Source organism: Chaetodon auriga, chromosome 19 (assembly GCF_051107435.1).
Source record: "Chaetodon auriga isolate fChaAug3 chromosome 19, fChaAug3.hap1, whole genome shotgun sequence".
Classification (NCBI taxonomy): Eukaryota; Metazoa; Chordata; class Actinopteri; order Chaetodontiformes; family Chaetodontidae; genus Chaetodon; species Chaetodon auriga.
The window spans coordinates 16,362,508-16,381,414 of record NC_135092.1 but is presented as its reverse complement, the minus strand read 5'-3'; the positions used below and the strand labels follow the sequence as shown (position 1 = coordinate 16,381,414).

Sequence of the window (18,907 nt, the reverse complement as noted above, 5' to 3'; positions counted from 1 at the left end):
GAAGCTGCATGTACAATATTCATAGTAAGTGCACTTACTGCTGCTGTAGTTGCTTCCACGTTAACTTGTGTGTCAGTGTCAATCAGTGTGTTTCATTACAAGACAAAGCCAGGCCAGGCTGGTCCACCATGTTGGTTCAGGGGAGGTCCATTGTTTATAAGGTAATTAGAGTGCTTATGGTTCACCTCGGGTAACTGAGGTCAGACTAATCTATGTCTAGATTTCAGGGGGGCCTGTAAAATGATATGGATCACTGACAAAATGAAATAACCTTTAGGTGAAAAAAGGCGCAGGTGGCAAAACAATCTGTGATGTCCCGTCATTCTGAACAAGTGCAGGACTCACAGTGTTGTGTGGCTCAAATTAAATGTCAGTCACAAAGCTGGTATTGTGTCTTTGTGTGTGTTAGCATGTGACTTGGCAAACGCTGCTCATTGATATTCTTGTAGAAAAGTGTTTGACATAGCTTTCCCCCTTGCTCTTTCACTCATGAATATGAATGAAACCCACATGTGTTTTGAATTTGTTTGCCAATTTGCATGAAGTACGTGAGCAGCTAACAAGCTTGCACAGAATTGTATTCTTAGCTGTTGTTATGAAAGGTGCTAAGGGCCCTGTGCGTCATCCCTCAGCATGGTCTTACCCATGCTTAATATTTTGGATAACCATTATTCTGTCCCCTAGTGTGTCACTGTGGAGAGTGATTTAGATCTAAGCTGTTTCTGTTGTTCAAATAGTGCGAGCGGAGCTGAGGTGGACTGTTAAATAGGTTTTTGGGAATCAATGCCAGGTATTGACTCAGACAGCTGTTTAAATATAGACAAAGCTGTTTGGAAAGAATTATATCCTCCTCGATTCACGTGTCGGTGTGCTCTAGCAGAGGCTGGAGTTCACTCACACACTGCATTTATCAAAGGAGTTACTTCTTTCAGAGTTAACTTGGCCCTCACCATGGGAAAACATTATAGTTTTACCCCAAGCGACTTAAACACTTACCATTCTGGAAAGGTGTGTTTGGACTGCAAGCACTGATTGCAGCCTTAGCCATTGCCACAACATGTCATCTGACAAAAATCTCTCTTTAAAGTAGGCAATAGTATGACTGCAGAGCATTAGTTTAAATGTTCTTTTAGCTGAACAGTAACATATTAAATGAGGTGGCAAAAAAAACTTTCAGCACTATCCAACAGTTTATTTTGCTATATACATTTTGATATTGTGAAAACTAGACTGATTAGATCACTTATTTACATGGAGCTATACAGCTAGCAGATGATTTTCATGTATCAGCAGTTTATCTCTTGAGACCCTCCACGTCCAAGACCTGACAGATTTTCCACCCCCAGACAATAAATCTTGTAGTCAGATTGAGGTTATTGTGTTGCTTTAATGCACTGACCTTCACCTTCGTATCCATCACCCAGAGTCTTTACCAGGCATGTTGTTTTAACTTGTAGACAGGTCATATCATTACCATCTCGGTTCTGGGTGTCTACCTCTCCCGGTCTGCCTGCTTTCATGCCCATGTGTCAAAATAAAGGTTATTAAGGGGACAACATGAGAAATCAACTACTTAAATTAAATCAATTTGTATAAATGGAAAATGCCAGATAATACTGTAATTGTGTTTTGTAATTGTGCTTTAATCTGCAAAGTAACCAAACATCACTCAGATTTTAGACTTGTTTATTTAATGATGTAATGAGAGAAAGTACAATAAAGTAGAATATTATAGCGATAATAAGTATATCTGTGAATAATTTAATAAAGATACAGTTGAGAAAAAATGAACTTGAACAACACAGATATGGATCCAGTTTCCATGGGATGTTGTTGCCTCTTTCATGATCATCTGGAGATGGACATAGATGTTTGTTTTCTCATGATTGTTCAGCTAACCGTGGTTATTTTGCTAAGCTGGTTATTTGCTATAAGTGCCTTCTGTCCTCATGAGGATGTTATTGTGACATGAAATATTGGGTCACACAGGAAACCATCCTCAGATCGACTCTCTCAGGGTGTCCAAGTCGTAGCCTCTCCCACCCACAAACAGCAAACTATATGCTGGAATGTAACTTACACAAAAGGAAAGACAAGAGATGGAAACTTTCCACGGTTTGACAATCACTCGAACATTTCTTGTTGTGTAAATCAACAGTGGATGCCAATTTTATCAATCAAATTCAATATCTGAACAATTTTCAAGTGCAGAATCACGCATTGCAAGCCCACACTAAACACATGCATACACACTCGATGAAATGCACTTAAACACCAGATCATGTGCACGCAGACACACACACACAGACACTATATTTAGACACATACACAAAAACTACTCGTAGCCTGCTCTCACCTCATGAAGGACTTCCTGAATGGTGCTTGTCCCTCTATGTACGTTAACCGTACCTGCAGGAGTTGCAGCATTGAGACTTGAAATGAGATTGTTGTAGGTTAATATTTTTACTATGCGACTCAAGTGCAGTGAGGGGGGCTTTTATGGCCCCTCTTTAGGTAGTAAATATTCTGTTGTGTGAGTGAATAAGTACTTGGCTGCCCTGTATATCCTGTACCCATGAACATGACTGTAAAAGCAGTCATCTGTAGATGGTAGACCCATTAGACTGCAGTGGTACAGAGTCAGTGATTTACTTTGCTTTACCAGAATTATATTTCTGTAATGATGGTATAGCAAAAAGTGTGCTCTTTTTATAGATGGGTCATTAGATTCATAAATAGCAGTGGAAGTAGCAAATGGAAAATCTTACTGTAATAAGATGAGAAACTGAAATTAAGAGTTCCTTGGTTTCAAAATGTATTAGAGTACTGTGATACATCTTCATTCTGTTCCAAGTCTCTAATGGGTCATTTAAGAGAGGTCTCAGAAGTCAATCTGAAATCTGTCAGTTTAACTGGCCTCAGATATCATAGTGTGCTTTTCTTACTCTTCCACAATATTCCCCCATATTGAGACATTGACCACGAATTAATCAAACACAATCATGGCAGATAAATGGATAAACACATTACATAATGTGTGTTTGAATGGCGGTGACTGCAGAGGAGGGAGAGCTTTCATTATATGAAATTACCAGACAGGCCCATCGCAATGGATCGTTACTCCTGAGTGAAAGCTGTGAAGCATTATAGAGCAATCTTTTTTCAGTACCACTATCAAAGGCACTGTGACTGCACTACATTGCCATAAACTGGTGGCGTAATTGGATTTTTTTTTAACACCTGGTAGTACTTTTCCTTAGAACTGAGTGCAAGCGAGGGATGTGACTCGTGCTGATAAAAAATATTGCAACAGTATGTTATCATGGAAATGGTATGAATAAAACTTAACACAGATGAGGGAAGAAGTGACGCAACAGAGAAGATGTTTAAGGAAAGCTCATTAGTTTGTTGCTTTACAGTGTCTCATCAGGTTATTTTCTCCCTCACCTGAAAACACAGATGTAAATTATTTGGGTAAAGAGTAATTCTATTTATTATGACCTCTGTGAAAATAGAGAGATAAACTGCAGATGGTTGGATTTGAATAGAGGCAGTATAGAAGTGAGCTGGAAGTAAACACATAGAAAGTGAACTGAAGTTCAGTATTGGTCAATAAGGAGGGCTTCAAACGGGGACATTTTTAAGATGAAATAAGAAACCCCACACAGCCGGCACAGTGAACCTGTTGTCAGATTTTAACGGTAATCCAGAGGAGTGTCAGCAGACACGAACGAACATGCAACAGCAGGCCTGATATAGCAATGCAACCTGCAGGTGTGTGTGTGTTTGTGTGTGGGTCGGGCCACATTAATCTTCTTGACGATATTTCCCACAAACACAATGATCAAATCACTGGATCACAACAAATTCTGCAGATCTTCACTCCTGTTACACGTCAATCATTGTGCACATTATACGGAAATATGGGACCTATTATGTGATTGCTAAAGTATTTTGGATGCATGTCCATTTCATGTTTTACAGAAAGAAATGTTGCAAGGGCTTTAAGTTTGTGCTGGGCCAGTGTATTCCTGAAGGTAGGGAAAACTATTTGGATGTCTGTCTTGTGTATTTGTGATTGTTTTGGAATTCTCTCCCAACATGTCCCTCAACTCACATCACTTTACTTTCTTTGTTTTAGCCTCACTGAATGTTTAACAACCCATGACAGGCATGTTGCCTGAAGTTTTGAATCAAAAGAAAAAAAACTCAAATGCCCTGTTTATTTCTGTAGACTATGATGTGTGCACTGGCGCCCCCTGTGAGCAACAGTGTACTGACCATTTTGGTCGAGTGGTGTGCACCTGTTACCCCGGCTACCGCTACGACCGTGAGCGCCACAGAAACCGAGAGAAGCCCTACTGTCTGGGTGAGAGCTTGCACAAGGCGATGTTTTACATTCTCAGATGTGTAACAGGTGAAAGTGTCAGACGGCACCACTGTGACTTGTCTCAGAGTGTAGTCTGGCCTCTGCCGTCTCTTCTTCTGCAGGACAGGAAGTCAGTCATCTTTAAACAATCCCTCGAATGGCTTGGTCTGCTGAGGACTGAGCTCGGCAAAAAGCCTTTAAAAGTCTCGCTCCACTCAGGTGGAATAAATTGCAGCAGAATGTAAAATTGGATCGCCTGATTTCTTTTGCTCGTTTTTAAATATTAATTGAGTCCCCCATTCTGCAATGCGCTGGCACGCTGCAATGAGAAATGTTTTAGGTTTAGCTTGGCTTTTAATCCATGCTCATAATTCATTCATTATCATTAGTTTGATGTATTTTTCACATTATCATTCTTTTTAACTGTGTTCTGTGCAATCTGAATTAAATCATTTTGTATATTATGCATAAAGGTTAGGTTATTAATTCATAAAATATGTTATATATGTATATATATCACATTGTCAGTTACATGTGGAATGGATTATTAATTAACTGCTGCCAAATGCAGCAGCTGATTTTGATTCGTTTTACAATCTATAATTCATGCCAAACAGATTGGAACAGTGTAAGATCATCTGATTGAAAGTTTTTCTATATTTTCATGTTACTGAGTATGTGCATGTTAACGTGTTCAGAGCTATTCTAATTGACATTGTCTTTCATTTGCTTGCTGTCCCTTCTCTGTCTCTGCCTGTCACTGTAACCTCTAGACATCGACGAATGTGCAGACACAAACATGACTGCATGCTCTCAGATCTGTGTCAATTCTGTTGGGAGCTACAGGTGTGAGTGTGAGAAAGGCTATTTCCTGGAAGAAGATGGGAAAACATGCACCAAGGGGGAGAGAGGTGAGAAAAGTATTTTTACTCTTTATTCAAGGGCACATCTGACTGTGATGTGTGGCTGACCACACATGGTTATTTAGTGTGTGTGTGTGTGTGTGTGTGTGTGTGAGAGAGAGAGAGTTAAAGAGATGGGGGTACTGCAAACATAGACAGCTGGTAGTCATTACACATCCCAGATCCTTGTGCACGTCAGAACAGTTCTGTCTCTCAAACAAACGCTGCCCCTGTGACTCCTGGTCTTTTCTGATTTGCTGGATGAGGAAAACATCACAAATGGTTCAGGTGATAATAAAGTCTTTTTTTTTTGTCCCAGATTCAGTTTCCAATGAAACAGGCTATAGATTTGCTACTTCCTCCCATGAGTTTATCTTCCATTACTACTATAACATTTCAGGAGAAGCTGGAGAGTGAGAAACTACGATGCATGTAGTCATGCTCATGTTTTATGTCCTGCTGCTTTGTAACATAGAGGGGAAAGCAGTGTCCAGACACTTTCACTCATCCATAAAATATATGCATTCATAGAGAAGGGCCCGTTCTACTGCAGGGACAACACCAGGAGAGCTGGTGAGCTCTGTGGTTTTCATGTTGTTTTTTCTCTTTGCAGGATTGTGCAACTTTATTGCTTAAACTTTAATGTTTTATTATGGTTTCTGAAAAAGCGGTTAGAAAAAAAAAAACTTCCTTAGTACCAAATATTCAAATATAGAAAATGTAATTTTATGGCTTTGTTTTACCTCCAGCAGAGCCAGCAGTCAGACATTAGCTCTGCACTCGTCTACACTGGGGCTCTGACTCATTTACTAGAGCACCTTCCTGCCTGAGTCAAAGATAAGCGACCCGCAACACTCGGGTCTCACAAGTGACCGTGTTACAGAGTTATCCTGAACTGTATAAGTCACTCGTCCCCTAAACAGACAGTTAGCTCACACAGATTGCAGCAACCCATCAAACTACCACCAGACTGTGTGACTTTGCAATATCAGCCCTTACAGTTCTGTATTTTTGGTTATTGAAAGTTTAAATTATGATGTCACAGAAATAGTTCAGTGATCAATGAACTTACTAAACACTATTCAGATTCTTTTAATAGGATTGTTTTAACACAGTTTTCAGTAAACTAAATAAATCATATTAAATCTGTCCGCATATTCATTGAATAGTGTGATATTATGTTTTTTCCGTTTTCTGAAAGAAACATTTTCTGGCACCTTCTGTGACAGAAACCTTTTTTTTTTTTTTTTTTTTTTCAAATTCACAGCAGTGCATCTCTTTGAGAAGTCTGACAACGTGATGAATGCTGGAACTTGCTCGGCCACATGTAACGATTTCCTCCAGATCAAGATGTCTGTCCTGCAGCTTAAACAGAAGGTAAGGGTCAGAAATCTATTTGAATCTATACAGTTTATGTGTAACACTACATTATTTTCTATCTTAAATCATAATCCTGAAATCCTGCACTTATTTCTAGTATTCTTGGTTGACCACAGAAAGGCCCCAGTGAGCATTACTATCCTTGATTGAGCTCAATGTAAATATCTGCAGAACTGTTCTGTTTCTTTATCCCCACTGAAAGATCGCTCCATCTCCAGTGAGTCCGTACCTGACCGCATTTCAGAAACAACAGCAGTCTGATTTTTACAACTCTCTTGAGATTTATTGTAGCACTTTATTACCTACTGAAAAATATCTCAAAAAACTTCCGTTACTGTCGCTGGTAGATTTGGTGAGTAAGTGGGGATTGTGGGGTCATTTGTGTGAAACTCAACAGTGGGGTTACATTTCCCTCTGTGTAATCACAGGCGTCTGAACCTATCCGAGCACGAGTCTGTCAACAGTGGCACTCAGCACCCTCAGCTGTAGCACATTATATATTGCTTCCAGGTGTGTGGTCTCCTTGCTCCTGCAGCTTTACTCTTTATGACTCTTTTCCTCCATGTTAATATATTAAGAAAACCAAATGAAAATACTGGTAGGTGCTCACTGTTTGTTATCACAGTATATGAGGAAGTATATTCTCATTTATTCCTATCATGGCAAGGTCAGAGTAGTAGGTTCAGACACCTGTGCTCAAGGTCACAGGCTACAGTCCTGCATAATGCTCACTGTTCAGCAGGTGAACTATGACCTTGCTGTGTGTGTGTGTGTGTGTGTGTGTGTGTGTGTGTGTGTGTGTGCGCGAGTGTGTGATATATGCTTCTACGTCTGTGCGCATGAATTCTGATTTGTAGGCTCTTGCAACATAGCAAGGCCTTTGACGTGTTTCCCTCAGGGATTGTCAGATCCACATGATGTTACACAGAGATCAAAGACAACATTTCCCAAGGATGCCACTTAGCATCCCGAGCAGGAACTCTCCTGGTCTTGCTGAATAATGCAGAAGGGTTGACTGGTCCTCCATCTGTCTGGGTTACAGCTTGTACCGTGGTGCAGATGGAGGATCAGCTTTCATCTTAGGCAGGTTATATAATTTTAAAATAATTTGACTTGAAGTCGGCCCTTCAGTGTGTAATTTACCCGACCTGTTTGACAGTACACTACTTTATAAATCATTGTTTGTAAAACCATTTTAGGAACAACAAAGTCATGCAGTTACGCATTTGGATGTTTGACATCACTGCCAAATTAAGGAAAAACAGACTTATACGATGAGAGAATTGTTGGTGAGAATTTGGTGTATCCTTCAATCAATTATTTGTAGTTGCCTTCTCATTGACCTGTTCACTCAGTCATTATTTTCATCCTAACTCAAGATGGCCATGCTGTCAAACAGTGCAGACGTCCCTGAGCAGATGACCAGCGAGAAAATCCTGACGTCTCCCATATTTTTACCGGGGCCTCCTGGTCTCCCTGGTCCTCCAGGTAATACACATGAAGCTAAAAATAATAAAACACTGTCAGCCTGTGCATGAAAAAACTGGCCTGCATCCAGCAGGGATGGTATGGGTATGAAGTACTAAACACAGAGTAAATCTCAGGCTGGAGGGAATCAGTTTTGCAGGTGTTTGGTTATAAAACAAAGTATTGCACAAATTAAAACTTTGGCACTTGATGAAAAGTTATCATTCATCATGAGGGAGACATGAATACCTGCACCAAACGTCATGGTAATCTATTCAGGAGCTGTTGAGATATTTCACTGAAAGCCGCAAATGTCAGAGGATCACCAAAGTCATTCGGATTCATCATCAGGCAGCCAAGAATGTCAGAGCATAATTTGATGCCAGTGTATCCAGTTGGTGTTGAGATGTTTCAACGAATGAGTGAAAACTGTGTCCTGCTGGTGGACCGACTGACTGACCTCACAATCTGTAGAGCCACTAACATGTCTAAAAAGTATATAATCCATTCTGCAAAAGTCATCATATATTCTGTGTCTATTAGTTCACTAATTTCAGTCTGGATTGTTTTAGGAGATCCAGGACCGAAGGGCCCTCCAGGACTAACAGGACTGATGGGGCCCCCTGGGCATTCTGGTCCCAGGGGCTTGATGGGACCCATTGGACCCACACCAGACCTGTCCCACATCAAACGGGGCCCCCGAGGACCTGTGGTCAGTTAATAATAATATACCTTTTTTTTTAGTTATTATAAATAATCGTCTTTTAATCAAATCTGCCTTTTGACAGTAAAAACTGTGGCCACACAATGTTCACTCCAGATAACATAAATACCTTTACTGCATTTTGTATACACATTCCTCATTTATTGCAAGTATGAATGTTCGTGCTCTGACTGTGACCTCCACTGCTCTGAGTAATACTTGGATGCGGTACACTGGTCTCTTACGTCCATCTTTGCCTTTGTGTTCTGCTGGTTCAGTTCCACACTTCTGCTTTGTGTTACACAACAGAATTACTTAATTAATCTGGATGACGGCACCGAATGCAGTAAAACCTGGAAAGGCTCTTTTTACTTAAGTCTATGTTGCAGATTGTACGGCATTCGGCTTTTTTACTCACCAAAGTTATTCAGAGAATTTAGTAATCCTGCATCGTGGGACAGGCCCCAGGAGAGCTGTGATTGATTGATTTCAAGAGCAACCAAGTGTCTCTTGAGCTGACACATTTCAGAAAGTCACGAAAACCATCCCATCACACACCCTCACGGAAAGCCACACTTTGCAGGGTGAAAAAGGATGACACATGGTCATGGCAATAACAACAGAGAAGGCTGAATCCTTTTACAGCTTCGGTTGTTTTCTTTGGCTCGCTGTGTTTTTGTGCGGCGCTCAGTCTTGCCTGCGAGTGTGAACCCTCTGTGTTTAAGTGTGGGATGTGAATCAAGAATGTGCAGGATGTGGCCACAGAAACATATTTCTACTTTTTAAACCTTGGCTGTTTATGCAATCACTTTATTGATAAATCAGACCAACAACACTTGCAATCAGTCACATCACTGGCTGCATGAGGCCAAAGAAGAAGTCTGGAACAGGAACACTGTACTTACAGTACAAAGTCATCTAATGCTTTGTGCGTGTGACAGTTGGATGTGTCTTAATTCATAACTCTTTATATTCATGACCTGTTAATACATTTAATCGGTGCAAATCCTGGTGAGGTCTGACTAAAAGGGAGTTGTCCCTCTATCCACACATAAACCTGATTAGATTCTGAGCACAGTTATGAGGTCTGGCCACCAGGTCACATGTGTTTGACCGCATGTCAGGGTTTCACAGATGATGAATGTGGTATAGTGTGTGACTCACAGGCTTGGTACTGATCTGATTATTGGCCTGATTCCCAATGCAATGTCTTCACACTCTAATGATGATTATTCCAGGAAAGAGATCAAAGCGCTCTCCGCCATCGAGCTGAAGTCACTCAGAAATGGCCTGGAGGCAGGCACAAACTTAATCTTGGGTAATTGTTGTTGATGGAGCACGATAAAGATGTCAGTTTTGAATTTAGAAAGATTTAGAATGAATTAGTTTTCTGTGAAAATGGTCAATTAAGCATTAGCACATATCTGTTTGGGTGCAAGGCAGAGAAACGCCCTCAGACACTCACATGCATATTCACATTTGTGAGCTCTTGGCCTACAGGAGGGTTGGGTGATATGTTAAAGTTTTGCAGCTGGCCACTGTCAGTCCAACAAATAGCAACTGCCTTATTAACTCATCATAAAACACACTTGATTTAGCGTCAAAAGACACAAAATAAAACTCACAAAACCCATCTTTGTTAGTCTTTCCAATGTTCCAACAATCACCAACTCACCAATCACCAACTGAGATGTGAATTGCTGACGTCTTTGTGCCACTGAGTCAGTTCGCTGATCAAGAGTCTGTTGCTGAGCAGCGGAGGCAAACCATTAAATTAATCACCCAAGAAAAACAGTCAGCATTGGACTCAAGAGCCAATCACCAATGGCCAATATATTTGTCCATTCGCCCAACCTTACTTTACAATTACCTGTCCACCAGACTTTGGAGTGTGAAAGGAAATTGACATAAATATGCAAACATGATTGAAACAGATATGAACTGCACTTTTTTGTGCGTTTGTTTGTTTTCCATATAACAGGGGCCTCCAGGAGCACCAGGAAAAGATGGCTTAAAGGTGAGCTCAGATGCTTTTTGGTCACATAATCTCTTCATTTGTTCTTAAAACCTGACTTTTCTACAAAAGACAACTCTTCCAGACAAGAGTCTCATTTCTCACTGTACAGAACAGGGGTTTCTGGCGTATCGCCCCTCAGGCAGAGGAGTCATTCATGTTGGCAGCAGAATTTGACTCTTGGCTCACTGAACATGGCCTCTATCAAAGGAAAGAGTTAGCGCAGACAGTTCAAAAATACCAGCTAGATGCATGTGGCTCATCTGCCAACACCATGTCTATCAAAAGATATTTCTCAATAGCTAAATTATTTCTCAACTTCACCAGATTTACACAGGGTGAAAACCACAAGGCAGGTGCCAGGATTCTCACAAATCCTCTGCTAGAGTTTGTCCCTGCAAAGGATTCGATCACTGCAAGCTGCTACAAGTTGAGAGAGGAAAACTGGTGGGCCAGACAGAACATCTTTCTGGGTATTATTAGAAGACAGGAGCAGCATTTGGTGGAAAAGCTGCTCAGTATGCACACAAGCAGAACATTGTTTTTGAGATCTGAGTAGCCATGTATAAGTTCAACGTAGCATCTTGAGCCAAACCAATCAGCTTTGAGGTTACACATTCATTCTGTGAGAGGATCTCATTATGTTGCAGTGATATAACCTCTGATAAACATGATTCCTCTCACCTGCAAACACATTTCCCCTGCAGCCTGAGTCAGAAAGGGGCTGAGGCCAACAGCTAGTCTTTTCAAGTGGTTCAATTACTTCTTCCTGACCACCAGTGGGAAGACCCTGGATAGCTCCAGGCTATTGTGGTTGTCTGGAATATTACATGGATTTCGTGAACAGTGCCTTTGGATTGTCTGACAGGAGGTTGCAACCATCGTTTCAAAAGGCGAACTGGAATGTTTTTCTCTCTTCTGCGCCTTCCCGGCAAGCCTAAGGCAAGTGTTAAAAAAGAGGCTCCAGCAGATGGCTAAGCCTCAGATTATGGAGACACAATGCAGATTTCACCCTGGTTACACTGAGATTTGTGTTTGCATTTTTTCCATTTTTTTGTATTAAACTAGATTTGCTCGTGCATTTTGTAATATTCCTGAAAAGAAAATCAAAGAGCAGCCGAGGTCAGAAAAATACGATTACATCTTTGCCGTTTGCACATGATGTTGCTTTGGCTGTCACACTTCTGCACTGTGCTCTGGAGCTGCTGCAACTGAGTCTGACTGTGGTCCACTTTTATTCAGATGGGGAGGGCACACTGGCCTCTGTAGGATGAGTTTAGCTGCTGTTTTCATTAATGAAGATGAAGCAAATATGAACATCATTTGTGGCAACAGTGCTGGTATAAAGATTAGCTACAAAGCTAACTTTTTGCTGATTTGAAAGTAGATATGTCGTGCAGTGAGAGTGGTGAGGTTTCTCTGCTCGATGCCAAAGCTGACTGTCAGTGGAAAGTTAAAGCTCTGTGATCCAGCAGGATGTCTGAAATTAGACTGAGAGCAGCCAGCGGAGGTAGTTTGGGTAGCTAATTTATGGCCGACTTGTAGACATTATCAGACCTAAAAGTGATCAGAGGGGAATCTGGTTTTGACAAAAACAATTTAAATCTTAAAAATAACGCTTTTTTGGAGGTGAGATTTACAACCTGTGGCAATTATGGCAGATTTATAACAGCATTACTTGTTTGTTTGTTCATTTGTTTTATGGATTATTGTCATTTTGGTCAATAATGACCAGTCATCCCTCTCACGGTGACTAACAGAAGTGTGAGATATAACATCTGAAGAGACTCTGGTCTTGTATTGGCTCTTGGATCTTGTTATACCCGTAACACTGTTAGCTTAGCTTGTAGATCACGTATGGAACAACTTAGGTGCATCTGCCTTATTGACATACTACCTTGGTATTCTGTCAGTACAGCTGGGATGTTTGTATGGATAGATTGGAGGTGATAGTAATCTGTCTCTCTGAGTAACAAATCCAAACCATCTGCCAAAACACTCACAGCCCTGGTGTGACCCTGAGCCCGGCGAACAACCACAGTAGTCAGGTCAGTGTGTGTGTGCTACCGTAGGTCAACAGGCTGCCATGATACTTCACAGTCAGGCTACTTGTACAGTATGTTTCGTGTTACATGAACAGCACACACTTTCCATCTGTCACGTACACGGGACGCAGCTTCAGGAACAGTTTCTCAGTTTGAGAAAAACATTTGCTTTCTTGTCAAAAGTTTGATGAGAAGGTTGACACCCCTCTCATGTCTCTGTGTGGAGCCAGAGCAAGGATTCAAGTAGCTTAGCTTAGCATAAAGACAGGATGCAAGAGAAAACAGCTAGCCTGACTGTCCAAAGTTAAAAGATACGCCTGCGAGGACCACCAAAGCTCACTAAGCAACATGTCTAATCCTTCAGTCATGGTTTTACCGGGAGTCCCAGAACTATTTCTGTCTGTCCCAGTGAGTGATTTTCAAGAAACACTATTTTTAAACTCTAGACAAAAAATATGAAACTTTTCCTTTTACTGACAAACACAAGAATCCACATTTCTTTAAATCTATATGCTCGTTATTTGTGGTTACTCATCCTGATCTCGGTTTTCTCTTCCTGAAGCTCCTTCAAACTACAGTAATATGAATTCTTCTTGTGCTTTTCCCCCCACTGTAAATCATCTAAGCTAAATATTTGTTTTGACTCCCCAGGGGGATAGAGGAGCTCCTGGGCCCGTCGGACCACCAGTAAGATTCTGTCCATCTATACTGATGCCACACTATTGTAACTTGTTACCATTATCCAGGACAATACAGTTAAACTAAAGCATGGCTGAAAAACAGACCACTGCGCACTGTGGATGATGTAGTTAATGATACTGTCAAGCTCAAAGTAAATAGTATCCAGAGCAGAGTAAGCACTGTCCCTTTAGATAAACACTGATGAGGCTAACGTTAACAAATCATGAGGAAAAGCTCAGTACCCACTGGCCAGTCTTAGACAGTCCATTGATCAGCTGGATTTCTGTTGGGACAATCTCTGCTGTGGCTTCTGAGGAAATACAGAAGGAGGCAGGAGGAATTTAAGCTTCCCAAAAAAGAGACTAACTTTGATTACATGTCCACGAATAATTTGTGAAATAATGGACTAAACATCTGTGAAATGATTTGTTTTTGTCACACACACAGGGCCCTCCAGGCTCCTTTGATTTCCTGCTCCTGCTCATGGCGGACATCCGTAACGACATCGCCGACCTGCAGAGCAAAGTGTACGGTCGACCCATGCACTCTCCAGGGGAGGACTTCCCCGCCGTCCCTGACAGCTGGAGGGACAACCAGGACAATCTGGAGACCGGCTCGGGTGAGGACTACAAGGAGCCTCCACCTCCGACGGGCGGAGGGTCCAAGAGGAACAGGAAGAGGAAACCAGCGCGAGAGAGAACAGACTTTGACTGGAATATTTAAAGAGGGCGGGTTTAAATGATGTCAGGTGTAAATATTGAAGTGGTTTGCTTTTTTATTTAACTGTTTTTAAACAGAATGTACTGTTTGCCTTTTCACCACAGATCTTTATTTTTGTATGATATACGAGATTTTCTGTGAATATTTTTAACAAGATGAGTAGACTGTGCAAATGCATGTTTTTGGTTTTTTTTTTTTTTTTTTTGATATGTTCAGAAACGTACTATGGTTCCTTCACAGCACATTAAACAAGTCTCTCATGAAAGCAGCTTCTACCTCTTCATCATTCTCTTTCACAGGAATTTTCCACCACCTAAATAATCAATTGATTGACGTAATCAGCCGTAGATTCACAAGAGGGATCAAAACGTTTGATTTGGGTGTTAAGAACTTGTGCTGTGTCTCTAATGTGAGTCTAGTCCTTGGTGTAGTTTTCAGTTCTCAAGGAAACAAAGCAAAAACAATTAGAAGGAAATGGAAAAGAGTGTTTGCATTGCATTATTTCTAATTTGTATTTATTGAGGTGGTCCCACCCATCGATAAGCAGCAGCTTGAAGAGCTGCAACTAATGATTCTTTTTTATGATCTGTTAGTGTGGAGATTATTTTAATTAGTCACTTAATCATTTTGTGTATGAAACGTCCAAAAAATAGTGAAATGCAGTTTTGTAAGACAGTCTTCAAATGTCTTGTTTATTCTGATGATATATGATGAAGAGACGCAGGAATGTGTTGAGAGTGTGTCATATTTTTTCATTATTTTTGCTTGAAAACTGACTAAAACCAAGAATTCATTATCAAAATAGTTGCTGATGGATTACCGGAGTAATCTCAAATTTATTTCTGGAAAAGATAAAGCACATGTAAATCATGACATACTCGTAGATACATGCCAGCTTTATCAGCCTGATGGTATCACTCGCGTTGAAGACATGAGGAGAAGCGTCGATATGAAAATGTTGTCAGTTCAAAGCCGGATGATGGAAAAGGATGAAGCCGGCCGTTTAAGAGAAAAGTGATCTGAGCTGCAGAAAATAGTCACTTCAAAGCTTTAATAAGTGGACAAAGTGATGGTGCTTTGCACTAAATCTGCAACTACATCTAAATTCATTTTAAGCTCAGGGGAACAGGCCGTCTCACTGCACGCACTGCAGTGTGGACGATAGTGGGCTGATCCACCAGAGGGAGACCTTCTCAACACCAAACATCCACAACTCTGAGTTTACATAATCAAGCTCTTTCCCCAGCAGGGCCATAACACCGAGAAACAAACGACTGACTAATGAAACTCTAACACGCCACAGTGTGCTTAATGTGATATTTAAAAAAAGGAAAGATTTCCAGTTATGGTTCATTCAAGAAGGCAACATCATCTCAGGTAGCTCTCTAACAGTGTAGAAGTGTAACATCCAGTTTAAGAGCAAGAACAATTCTGAGTCACATTCAGACTCGACTCACATGTTCAGGACAGCCAGGATATTTAAAAATGACATAACCGCTGTGAAGATAACTTGTTCTTCACTCTCTGATTGCACTGAGTGTGACTCAGTAACCTCTGTATCACACACACAGGGCGAGAAAAGCAAAGTCTCAGCAGAAGAGTGTTTATCTTGGCTTATTTATCATACAGCTCAGCTGAAGCTGAAGTACACGTTTTTTTCCATCATACAGGAGAAAGTGCATCTTCACTTCAGGTCAGTGTTTCTAAAGGACTATATACACATTTAACATGTAGTCGTAAGCACACATGAGGAAATATTAAGCTTTAATTGGTGTAAAGCTATTTTAACTTCTCCAATGAAGACATATTTTATATTATTACAACTGTTTTAGTGTATTGTAATTATCTGTTTACACACCAGCTTTCACTTATGGGTGACAAACACATAAAGATGCTACTTTATATTCTGCTATCAAGCTTTTCTTACATGTCTGTAAATGCTAAATGAGAGTAAGGTTTAATTACAGATGCTCGTGACTGCTGAACCTTTCAAATATGCCTGAAAAACGCACATGAAGTCATGGCTGGAGCAGGCCGAGCATGCCTGGTCTCTGGGGTGAGAGCGAGGTTGTGACGTGGGGCGTGCAGCTGTGTTTTGGACTTTTCAAAAAACCATAAACTGTGTCGTTTCACCCTGTTTTGTTCTCCCTTGTCTCTCATACTCATTACTCATAACTTACATTGCAGATACAATCTGGGGAGTCTGACCAAAACAATGTGGTGTCATTTTTATATTCATGAATAACGACACCAGGCGATAAAACTCAAAACAAGCCGCTCGAGAGACGTTCGGTCTGGTTTAGCAGCGCTGGTCCAATTCTCTCACGTCACCTGCCCTCAGCCTCACCTGACCAGAAGGTTTATTTGACACATTCTGTCATTGCAGCTTCTCAAAGCTCATTTAGCAGAATACAGTTGGATTATTTCATTTTTTAATGCAGGTTTTTTTTGTATCTACATTGTTGAGGAACGGAGAAAAGGGACTGTCCTGTAAATGATGCTGTTTTGTCTTCATAACAGATCATAAAAAGTGAAAGAGGGAACACGAGCCAACTGATTTCATACCGCTGCACCATAACGATGGAAAGTCACACTTAGTAACACACAGTTAAGTAAAAGGTGTTACACCTCAAAAAAAAAGTCACACACACACACACACACACACACACACACACACACACACACACACACACACACAATGATGTGCAGCGGTGGAGTCCAACTACATTTGCTCAGGTACCATACTGTACAATTTTAAGGTATTTCTGTGTCAGCATTTATATTTTGTGCCACCTAATACTTCTATGTAACTGCATTTCAGAGACAAATATTGTGCTTTTTACTTTTTTTTTTTTTTTTTACTAAATACAACCCTGGTTCCAGAGAGTTGAGACATTCTGCAAAACTTAAATAAAACTGAAGGAATCTGCTTAACTTTTTGGACATTTCGGACTGTAAACAGAACATTTTCACAGGGTAAGTATAGGATCTGAAATTGTACAGTACACTGTGCCCTGATAGCCATTCAGTACCCCTCTACATCCACTAGGTGGCAGTCATTTGCCAGTCACGTACAGTATGGGCTGAGTGATTACAAGCCTTGGGTTGATGTACAGCACACAGCGTTCAGTGAACTCATTAAACTCTGCAGTGTAGTTCACACAGAAGCACTTGGAGATAATCAAAACACAATCACGAATAAAGCTTTGTGGAGATGTTCTCTCAGCGTGGGTGATGTGTGTTTTCTTGTTTATGTTTGAGCTCAGTTACAGAAATTAGATGTTCCTGTGCAACAACATTTAACGTCTTTCCACTCAAAGATGTTTGACAACAGGGCTGGCAGCCGCCGCTGATGACATGAACCCAAAATGACACATTTAAAGCACTTGGCTCGTCTGTGTCGGAGTAATTATTCTGACCATTTTTTTGATAATCTGTCACATTTTGTTCCTGGAAGCAAAACAATCATTTTCATGCCCTTTTTTCAAACAGTTTTGGAACATCGCAATCAAACAGTCTCCAAAAACTAACAACTGATCAACAACATGAACAGAAACAGATTTGTTGTTTTCAGCACATGCCAAGTGCTCCTCCATTAAACACTACATCATTGTTTACATGTTGTGTATTTGTTTCACAGCGAGCCCGTTTTCAGAGAACAGTACATGTCATGAATTGCATTTGATTAAAGACGGGGCCGAAATTAAAAGCCTGTGCACATCCTTTTAACAAGCTCGGGTCATCTCGTCCAGGAGGGAAAAAAAAGGAAAAACTTGGCAACATATTTCTCCAAAATCCCTTCTGGAAGTAATTAATCACTGTCATACAAGGGCAAGCCTTAAAAGATTTCAAATATTTGCTGAAGTGCCCCCTTGTTCCTAATTATATCTCCCTGCTTGTCCCCCTCATTATTTAGAACTACCCACAAAAAGATGCAACACTGAACGGGAACCATCACACACCAGCCCCCGTCCATAGAAAATGCTTAATAGCAAATGAATGAGTGGGTTACTGTGCTGCAATAAAGGGCTTAATGAGGTAATTTTATTAGCAGCGGCTGCCCAGAACTGTTGGAAACTGATGGAAGAAACAAACAGATGTAAGCGGCATAGAGAAAATTAGTGTTACCCAGTTCATTAATTAATGCATTAGTGTGGGCAGCAAATTAACTGCCCCAAAAACCCCCTATTCAGTGAAGATTACGATGAAAAAAACACATTGTTGCCCTCCGACGTAATTACAAGACAGTGCAAATTCAATTCTAATGAGGCGAAAGGCACCCCCTTAACATACATCCCCTATTTCCCCCCTCTAAAAGGGCTTGCTCTTGTCGGAGCCTAAGTTTAAGGAAGTATTGAGAGTGAAGGAGACAATAATGAGAGATCGGCCTGGTCCTGAGTGCTTTATATGCTGCAAACAGGTAGAGAGGATGAATGAATGGCTCTCTTTCTGGGACTCCTGGGGGGCCTGTCTTCCCAGCACAACAACACTTGGCCCTGAGAAAAGGGTCCGCTGAGGAGCCTGGAGAGTGAAAGGACCTGTGCTGCAGTGGGTCGCACTCAATGGCCACAAGTTCTTCAATTATTACAAACTATGTTGTGCCGGCCCGGCCTGCACACATGTACA

The 18,907-nt window shown here is 40.9% G+C and overlaps 1 protein-coding gene across 2 annotated transcripts in view; it reads left to right on the top strand.

Annotated features, from left to right (window-relative positions):
• ccbe1 (collagen and calcium binding EGF domains 1) overlaps window positions 1–14,543 on the top strand; it is a 31,295-nt gene extending 16,752 nt beyond the window's left edge. The window contains exons 3-11 of one of the 2 annotated variants that reach the window (XM_076758447.1): window positions 3,985–4,037; window positions 4,235–4,369; window positions 5,143–5,280; window positions 6,539–6,648; window positions 8,031–8,139; window positions 8,691–8,830; window positions 10,803–10,838; window positions 13,532–13,567; window positions 14,009–14,543. In XM_076758447.1, the coding sequence (XP_076614562.1) occupies window positions 3,985–4,037; window positions 4,235–4,369; window positions 5,143–5,280; window positions 6,539–6,648; window positions 8,031–8,139; window positions 8,691–8,830; window positions 10,803–10,838; window positions 13,532–13,567; window positions 14,009–14,284 (1,033 nt within the window). In that variant the 3' untranslated portion in view covers window positions 14,285–14,543. The remainder of the gene's footprint in view (window positions 1–3,984; window positions 4,038–4,234; window positions 4,370–5,142; window positions 5,281–6,538; window positions 6,649–8,030; window positions 8,140–8,690; window positions 8,831–10,802; window positions 10,839–13,531; window positions 13,568–14,008) is intronic. The other variant, XM_076758448.1, reaches the window with a different exon arrangement.
• The last annotated feature ends 4,364 nt before the right edge of the window (window positions 14,544–18,907 follow it).